The sequence below is a fragment of the Alosa pseudoharengus genome, unplaced genomic scaffold (assembly GCF_046254945.1).
Source record: "Alosa pseudoharengus isolate Yale_2024_CS ecotype anadromous, Long Island Sound unplaced genomic scaffold, YU_APseudo_1.1 YU_APseudo_1.1_scf_7, whole genome shotgun sequence".
Classification (NCBI taxonomy): Eukaryota; Metazoa; Chordata; class Actinopteri; order Clupeiformes; family Clupeidae; genus Alosa; species Alosa pseudoharengus.
The window spans coordinates 17,135,456-17,145,455 of record NW_027468859.1 but is presented as its reverse complement, the minus strand read 5'-3'; the positions used below and the strand labels follow the sequence as shown (position 1 = coordinate 17,145,455).

The 10,000-nt window shown below is 43.7% G+C and overlaps 1 protein-coding gene across 1 annotated transcript in view; it reads right to left on the bottom strand.

The window, feature by feature from the left end:
• Positions 1-10,000, bottom strand: part of lama2 (laminin, alpha 2) — a 150,437-nt gene that overhangs the window by 31,824 nt on the left and 108,613 nt on the right. The window contains exons 34-38 of the mRNA XM_076271769.1: positions 9,582-9,680; positions 7,398-7,509; positions 4,724-4,886; positions 1,494-1,704; positions 1,040-1,156 (exon numbers count right to left, since the gene is read on the bottom strand). Of these exons, the coding sequence (XP_076127884.1) occupies positions 1,040-1,156; positions 1,494-1,704; positions 4,724-4,886; positions 7,398-7,509; positions 9,582-9,680 (702 nt within the window). The remainder of the gene's footprint in view (positions 1-1,039; positions 1,157-1,493; positions 1,705-4,723; positions 4,887-7,397; positions 7,510-9,581; positions 9,681-10,000) is intronic.

Here is a 10,000-nt window from a genome sequence, read left to right as displayed (position 1 = left end):
CACCAAACAAATTTCTTACAGAAAGCATTCAAATATTTTCAGAGATAGATAGATAGATAGATAGATAGATAGATAGATAGATACTTTATTGATCCCCAAGGGGAAATTCAAAGATAATGCAGCTTTGACACTCAAGGGTACATAAAACATTGCTTACATCACACAGCAAGACTGCCTATCACGCACACACACACACACACACACACACACACACACACACACACACACACACACACACACACACACACACACACACACACACACACACACACAGAGCCGCATACAGCTATACAGAGCCGTCGGGCTGGTAGGAGAATAAGAAGGCTGCTGGTGGGACAGGCTTCCTCCTACCTTTCACCATTTGGGTTTACTTCTGTTTTAATCTCATCCACTACACTCGTTGTACACTTTCATTTTTACCTTTCCTACACAACGTTCTTTATACTCAAACACATTTCAATCATTGCTATGCGTGGCCTTCCCATCATGTTACCAAGCTCCGAATCAAACATCTAAGAATATAAAACTATAAAGAGTAATAAAAATCAATGCTGACTACACAATATCTGTGACGATGTGTACTACAATCAGTAATGGGGAAAAAATGAATGAGAGTTGACGTTTCATGTATAATAGAGATATATAGGCTGCTCTCTTACTGCTGATAACAGCTAGCAGTCGGATCATTACTATGCATTGCTGTCGCTGTGGCAGATCTGTATGAATCATTAGGAGTGTGAGTCAGTGAGCGTTGCTGCTGGTTCAGGTTTTGGATTATTACCCTGGAAGACCCCCAGGATCCAGGGAGACTCTGGAGGCAGACAGACTCAAAGAGTAAACTACAGGCTAATATCGCCAGGCTGAGTCAGCCTGACTCTAGAGAGGAAGGGCATTCAGGGTGAGTGGGCAGGAAGGGTGGGTGGACAGGACACACACACAGGACACACACGCACACACCTCACGTACTCACGCATGCACGCATGCGCTCCCGCGCTCACACATAAACACTGCATGTAATGGAACACACACGTGCACGCACCTCAATCTCCTGGTTGAGGTTGTCGGAGAGCAGGTTGGCCTCGTCCAGCAGGCGTTCGCCCTCCTCCAGCACGGCCTCCGTGGCCTTCTTTCCGGCCAGAGCAGCCTTGTTCTTACGCTGGGTGCACACACACACACACACACACACACTGAGATCCATAGTAGCAACTGCAATCAGAATCCCAGGTCCTGAATGCCATACTAGCATATGAGGTCCTAAAGGGGCTCTTGCAAGGACAAGGTATTGGATGTAGTAACCAGGCCAAAGTCAACTATTTTCAAAGTTCAAAGTAAAGCATCTTACACCTAAGCATGCATTTTACACCTGAGAACCTCCCTACACTTATTCAGCATGTAGGCAATTGAGGGTTTCGTCAATCAATGTCCACCTCTATCTTCAGGAAAGTACATCCCTTTATGAAAAAGCATGAGTATGTTTTAGCTCCTTGGCTAACCTGCAGGGCGTCCAGTTTGCGCTGGTTGGCGTCAGAGAGCCCTCCGGCCTCCTTGATCTTGTCCTGGGCCTCCTTGAGCAGCTCCTGGGTGTCGTTGAGCTTGTGGTGGTGGTCGTCCATCTTGCCCGTCACCTCGGCTTTCAGGTCCTCGGTGGCCTGGTGGGGGTCCCCGAAGAGACGCTTGACCTTCTGGTAGAGGGCCTCAGCAGCACTGCGGAGAGAGAGGGAGATTGGGGGGGGGGGACGAAAACATATAAGTGAGAGAGAGGAGGAGGAAAAAGGAAAAGAAGAGGAAGAAGTAGAAGAAAAAGAAGAGGAATGCATATAGAGATGATAAACAATACATAGCAAAAATAAATAATAAAATAGAGTAGTCAACAGCAACAGCATGTGTAATCATGTTTTAGAAATGCATTGAACTGGTATACAGTATGCATTGCATTGATATTTACATTGACCTTTGAGGATTGTGTAGATTAGTTTGTGGTGAGGATTATATTCCTCAAGTAAACACGGAACTGCATTTTAAGTACACCAATAAGTATTCAGAAAACTGCTCTTGTTCAAAGCAATTATCGGGGCAAGGCATTGTTTTCGCAGTCTAAAGATGCAGTCTATCTTTTGTCAGTTTAAGTACTCAGTAGGGATTTAATCCCATAGCATTGGCATGACTGTTCATCATGATTTATGAGTGGAAATATAAAAACAGACACTTCCTGCCTGTCCAGTGTCTCATCCTGACTCACAACGATATACTGTGCTGCAGACCATTAACAAACTACACACAAACACAGCTTCACAATTATACATGTGTGAATAAAATGTTACATTTATATTTATATCTTTATCATTTATAATGATAGGCTTCTGTACAATCTACTCAAGAACAGAGGGTGGACATCTACTTTGTCAAAAAAAAAAAAAAAAAAAATCAGACTTGCTTTGGCAACTTGCTTGCTTTTAAATGTCCATCTTCTGGCCACTAGATGGCTCTCTTTGCCCTTCTGAGGCTCTCCAAAGAATTCCATTTCAGCTCTAATTTGATTAGAGGGAATATTATTCCTCCTGCTCACCTCAGGCAACTTTTAATTAGTTCATTAAGATTTTTACATCAGGAATAAAAAAAAGTCTCATAATTTGGTTGCAGTGCACTCATCCGCAAAAGCGCTTTTAGTGGGAGAGCAAATATTCTGTGACATGCTCATGAAATTGTAGATGAAATAGTAGCTTAAGAACATATTAATAATTATTTAGTTATATATTATGACACATTAAAAGTGTACAGTGTTGAAATTAACCGGTATAAAATTGTGCATAAAAAACAGTACCCGTATTCTATCATGAAAAATGCTTAATTGTTGCCAGAGACTTTAGATCATCTCAGTTGATGTTAAGGCTGATGTCAAGTGACAGACACCATTCAGAGGGGAATTAAATCAAGGTCATGGATTTGGGAGAGGACTCCGTAGCAAAGGAACTAAAGCTTTGATTCTCCCGCTGCTTAAGAAAGCGCATTTGTTGGTGGAATGTGTGTTTTTTTCTCTCTCTATTTCCCTGAGCAATCCTGGCCCTTTGTTGGTGAAAGCTCAGTGATGCTGGATGAACACTGATCTTTGCCAGGTGAATACCAAGCCAGTGAAGCCTAGCTTGTATAACTTGGTCCTAGCACAGGAAGGTTAAAAAATATTCTTTGGTGTTGGAGTGTTGGAAAAGGCTCTCACTGCTCAGCAAAATATCATAAATCATCATCCATCAAAACAGCCAAGGCTACAGCTTACTTACTCATCTTCAGTAGGCTCGTAGAGTCCAGTTTATTGGTTCTTGTAGGACACTTTTGTTTGTTCAGTGCATGGCTTATCCAAGAACAGTTTCTATGAAACTACCTACAATCTTTCGGGGGGAATAAATCCCAATCATGATCAAACTAGCCCTAGTGAATAGGGTATGGACCTTTCGCTTTCAGACAGTTCTGTGCCTTCACAGAGAGTGTGCTCTCTGGCTGAACTCATGAATTGGAGGCTGAGTCAGCATAAAGGTGCTGCAGACTCTAATGTATGTATAACATGGATGCTAAATGGATTAAGTAATGAAATAGGTTTAAATGAAGATGACAGACTGAATTGGAAGGTTCAGCCATCCGTGACATATGCCAGGAAGGATTCCAATGAAGACATCTGGGATGAGCACTTCAGTGTGCATACAGTATCTGGGATGTCTTTTGAGTGCACATGGGTACTGTACTGTAGGTGTGAAAATGGTTCGATATGTGAAGTAAATATGCATGTTGCATTGATGCATTAATAAACTGGAGGTTTGTACAGCATGTTTACAGTTTTTCTCAGTCGCTTTGGTGCTATTCTCACTATTAACATTTGCACAGCAGTTAGTGCATTTCTCAAAACAATTAGTGCAAACTGCAAAACCTAGTGGATGACCTGCAAAAGCATGTCACTTGCTCAAAATGGATAGTCCATTCCTCAAAAGCACGTATTCATGTCAATGAAACTGTCAGTGTCATCAAAATGAGAAGTCTCGACAACATCGTTTATGAACAAGATAGTCAAATGGCTTTGTCATGTTTTCATTATGACAGTTCTCTCAGTGTTTTCCAATGCAAAAAAGGGCAGAACTCGGTGACACTACCTGAACATGCTCAAGACAGCCCTATACAGTACTTGTACAGCCATTTGAAGTAAAGTTACACATTGCTGTAGTTAGGGGAGTAAGTGAGTACAAGACACTGAATACGTAGATTTTTACTGTATGCTCTTTGCAACTCTACAGCATTGTGACAGAATTTGATAACTAGTTCAACAATTGTGTATGTAATGACTCAAGCAATGAAATGAAGACTATTAGTTTTATAGGGAACGACTATTCAGTATCCATAAGTATAGTTCATTTTGATTGACATGCCATAAGCAAATGATAATGTTAAAAAACAGCAGAGAATTGTATGAAAGCAACTGATACATGTCCAAAAGCATTTGCAATTTGTTCAGAGGAAGGAGAATTTGCTACTATGATGTGCACAAATGACTAAATGTTGTGGAGGTTGAACTAATAGTTATGAGAATTTTCATTCTGATCTGCAAAAAGCACCAAAGCGACTGAGAAAAACTGTAATCCATAGAATAGCTTAAAGAGTTGTGTATGAGTGTGTGTGTGTGTTTGTGTGTGTATGAGTGTGTCTGAAACATGCGTGGCCCATGAGGAGCGGTGAGGCCTACCCGAGCTCGTCCTCGGCGATCACCTTCTTGCCGGAGAGCTGGCGCTTGCGCATCTCAGCCAGCATGGCCTCGATCTCACGCTGCATCTCGTTCAGGCTCTTCTCAGGGGCGCCGTCGCGACGGCCCAGGGTGGCATTCAGGTCTTGAGCTTTATCTCGCAGGGCTATAGAATGAGACATACACACACACACACACACACACACACACCCACACACACACACACACACACACACACACACACACACACACACACACACACACACACACAATATATGTAAGTACACATGCAATAAAAGCACAGCAAACCACAATCACAATCCCTTGCACGTAAATTGTTGTACATCAGACAACAAATATGATTACAGACACATACTAATCTTTCACTTACATAACCATAACACCACACACACCTTGGGTTGGGTAGAGTCTGTGTTACAGGTTTGGTGGCAAATTGTGTGCTAATATACTGATCTTTGCCAGGTTTGCCAGTGAGAAAGAGAGAGACAGACAAACAGAGAGAGAGAAAGAGGGAGAGAGAGGGGGACAGAGAGAATGAGAGCGAGACAGAGAGAGGGACAGAGAAAATGAGAAAGAGAGAGACAGAGAGATAGAAATCGAATGAGACGGCGACAGTGAGCCTCGTCTAGATACGTTTGAAGAGGAAGCTGCATATCATTACGAGCATCCACATCGTTTTCCCCTCTAATTATTCGCTGGCAGGCGACTGCACTCAGCCTTGACGAGGCGGTCGAGGCGATCTCCGATCTGAGGCGGCTGAAAGAAACGTGCGTCACCGATTGTCTCTGCCGGTTCTCCGAGGGCCGCACCGCAGACGGAACCGTACTCGCTTCATTTCGCTTTCAGCTCCTCCGGCCTTGACGAACCTCTTCTTGAGGGCCATTTGTCGAACTTGTGTATGTGTGTGTGTGTGTGTGTGCGCGCGCACGCAACAAGGTCCCCACTTTGTGTGTCGCGGTGTAACGGTGTAGTCAGGCCGAGCCGCCGTTCTGATGGGCTCAAAGGCAGGAGAGAACAAAGCGCGGCGCGACAAAAGAGGAAATGTGGCACTCTCCTCCTCCAACCTCTTTCTTCCTCCTCCTTTTGTCATAGTTAGCTTCCTCTGGCTCTTTTCTTCGCCCTCCTTCTCTCCTCTGCGTGTTATTTTGTGAATCTCTCTCTCTCGCCTGCTCAGTTGTCTGGCTTTCTTTCAGGTGGATTCAAAGAAATTCAAATTCTGCTTGGCAGACTAACGTACTTTAATCAAATTAATTTGCCGCTTTGAAATCAAAACCCAATCAGTTCAAAGACGGTTATGCGATGGATGGGGGTGAAAAAAAACATAAGTGAAAAAAAAACAAAAAACAAGTTGCTTGCTGAATTCTAATTTAAATATAAATCATAAAATTGGAAATTAAAACAAAGCATAATTAGATGCATTCCTTAAATTCCTGAGGAGTTCAAACATAAACTATTTAATATGATTACAAAGACAAAATATATGCCAATTACATCCGCTCAGCTTAAAATAATTACATAGTGCGTTTCAAAGGCAATTAAACTCTTTGGAACTGTGAGTCCATGGATAGACTCATCGGATACAGTCTCATTTAAACATTCCCCAGGTTTGTCTTGCAGGGGGAAGGATGACATGATGAATTACTTGATAAAGACAGCAACATGTCTCCTTGTTAATTTCACTTGACGAAGCATTACTCGTTTCGAGTAAACATCCATCTTAAAAAAATAAAAGGCCTATCGGAGTGCGCAGCTGTTTGCATGAAATAATGTGAGATGCTAATTTGATACGCGTCCATCAAATGTGGTTGTGTGTTTTTATGTGTGCGCGAGTGTGAGTGTCAACATAAGGGCTTTGCTGTAAATGGTGTGTATATGCATGTATATGTGTGTGTGTGTGTGTGTGTGTGTGTGGTACAGTATGTGGGTGCCTGTGTCTAACTGTTTCTCCTCATTGGTGATATTCAGAGAACACTCATTCAGAACCACACACGCTGCTGCAAGGACCCAGTATTGCAGCAGTCTGGGCTTGATTAGGCTGCTTTTCCACTGCCTGCTAATACTTAGATCCACCACAGGCCCCCTATTCTTCAGACCTCCCAGCAGTAGTAGGTAGTACTAGCCCAAAACATTTTTTAACCAGATCCTTTTAAAATGTGTCTGGCCCCAGCTGTGGCGCACCTGCACCGTACGCCGGCGACCCGGGTTCGATTCCCGCCCCGTGGTCCTTTCCGGATCCCACCCCGACTCACTTCCTGTCATTCTCCGCTGTACTATCAAATTAAAGGCATAAAAAGGTAAAAAAAAAAAATGTGTCTGCTGCATTTACAGTACATGAAGAGACAGCTAGCAGTCTGCATGGTTAGCTCCCCCTCCTCCTTCTGCATACGAATAAGCCACCGAAATGAAACATAAATGTTCACCAACCCAAGGTCAAATGGTCGAAAGAGGTCAAACACGTTTGCTTTGGTTTGGTCTACTCTCCAGTGTAGTTCAGTGTACATAATGGCTCACTTAACCTTGCCTCCAAAGCACCACCAACCCAACTCTCAGCTTTGTCATCTGAGCATACCAAGAGGCTTTCTTCCATTGCAACGAGAGGCCATCTTTGATGCTTTCATGCTAGAGAATGCTGAGTGCTGAGCGAGGCGTACTGTACCTTCGGCGGCCAGCAGGGTGTCTTTGATGAACTGCTCGAGGTCCTCCGCTCTCTTGTGGGTGCTCTCGGCGTCCGCGTCCGTCTGCTCCCCGTCAGCGGACACTTTAGTGGCCTGGAGGACCACGAAGGGAAATGGGGAGGGGAAAAAAAAAACAAAACGTGTTCAGCTATTCACACACATCAATGTCACATACAGGGATACGGTACAAACATTCAAACACACGCTCAAAACACACAAGTACACTCAAATAACGAATATTTTTCTCTCTTCTCTTACATTGAAAACCACAGTAAACACACACACACACACACTCATACTCTCTCTCTCTCACACACACACACACACACACACACACACACACACACACACACACACACACACACACACACACACACACACACACACACACACACACTTATGAGCTCTTGAGGGTGCATGGAAAGAATGCCATGCCTGAAAGGTATGTGTATGCTCTGAGTGAGAGGTAGGTGCCATAGCAGCGTTCCTCTGTCCTCCTTGACTACAAGGCCCACTCCTCATCATGCGGCCAAGCTGGGATCAATGGAATTAATTCAATCTACGACACCCACAGCCACCAGAAACCTTGGCTCTGTATTTGCCCAGCGTTGATGTCGAGCCAAGTGCACCTAAAGTAAGGCTGGGCAATTCTGTAAACATTTTGTCAACATCATCTGTAACCTCTTGTGATAAAGCAAGTATTGTACAGTATGTCAGGTTGTGATTGGCTTTGATTGTGTTTTTAATATGTTAAGAATGACGCTCCTTATAAAGACTGTGATTAACTTGAATCTATGTAATGTATGTCAATTGTCGTGGAAGGTATTTCTTACAGCGATATTTTCATTTGTGACACTTTTGAGCAATTTATTGTATGTCATATTGTCTGGCCCTAACCCAAAGCTTGTCTTCTTTGCCCTACAGGAAGAGAGTTTTAATCATGTTAAGCAACACTGCACTGGTGATAGTGACAGCATTTTCTTCTCAACAAAACACAGAGTGTGCATGTGTGTCTGAATATGACTAACTGTGTCATCATACTCAAAGCTTCAGAACTCATTCATTTCTGGTGCACACGATCGCAAGGGCCCAGCAGTGGATCGGTCTGTTCTTGATTAAGCTGGCTTTATACTGGCTGTGGATAATAACATCCACACAAATGGGCCACACAATACTCTTCACACTCCCTCATCTACACTAAAACCTAGACAGAGTGTCTGTGCTTGGCCTATCACCTAAGCAATACTTTGAGAACATAATAGCCGCAAGCGGCAAAGAAAAAGGAAGTGATCTCCTCACAATATGTCATCAGGACACCTGTGAGTTCATGGACACCAAACCTGAAGTAAATCTAATGTAAGACTGGTAGAAAAAGCCTTTCTGTTGCCAGATGGTGGCGCTATGCCAGACAGCCATTTTTCCTAATTATCATAGGCAATAACCTATGACATTTGAGCCATGGCAATCACTGTACAGCCAACACAGTTACTGAATACTTATGCACCCTATATTTTAATAAAGAACATTTATTTATTTACGATACATTATTCATTCACAAGGAAAATTGGTGTCCTTAAAGGTTGGATCTTTACTAATTTTTTTAATTGAGGCATTAAGATCCATTTCCAAAAGATGTCTTTTTTTATTCCTCTTTTTAGTCAACTTTAGCATGGGGCTGAAGACTTTTTATAGGCACTGTACAGTCTGAACCAGTGTAACCATGAAACACACAACTCCAACCTACCCCTACCTTCCCACTCCAACGCCAAGCATGTTGTTTACGCCTGGACCACTCATTCGGCCTCTTCAGTTATTTATCAGACTCGGAACAGAGGAGCAAGACTGTAAAGCTCACCTTGACACCTGATGAAACACCTTTTCACTCCGGCTACAAAACCTTGGAACAAAGGCTCACCTCCAGAAACGCACTCCCATAGAAACAGAAACCATGCGCGGTACGGCATAGAACTTCAATCGGTTTGTTTACACAAGAGTGCATCATCAGGCCTTGGCGCAGTGATGCACTGACTAGGCCTCTACTCACTTCGGTGAACTGTGTGTGCGAACACAAACCTAATCTGAAGTGTTTGTGTACTTTGTACGCATACACGTGTGTGTGTGTGTGTGTGTGTGTGTGTGTGTGTGTGTTTGTTTATCTGCCTCACCCTGCTCCTCAGCTCGTCCATCTCGGTCACCAGGCTTCCTAGGTTGCTGTCGGCCAGCTGCAGCAGCCTCTCTGGCGCCCTCTGTGGCGAGAGCATGTGCTGCAGGGGGGACACACGAATCACAAGCAGGCATGAGGAGGCATCTCACACACACACACACACACACACACACACACACACACACACACACACACACACTCACTCTGACAGATTCATCTGACAATACAAACACATCTGAAGTGAAATCTGTTGCGCAAGAGGTCCACCTGGGCCAGATCCTGTTTGGAGAGCACAAAAGTGATTAGCCTACGCCAACCAAAGTCTGACGAGAAACGTATATTACCCAGGGCATCTTCACTAGCTGCTACTGACAGTGGGGCTGGTCTTTATTTGGAGAGTAACAGTGGTATGCATTAGGA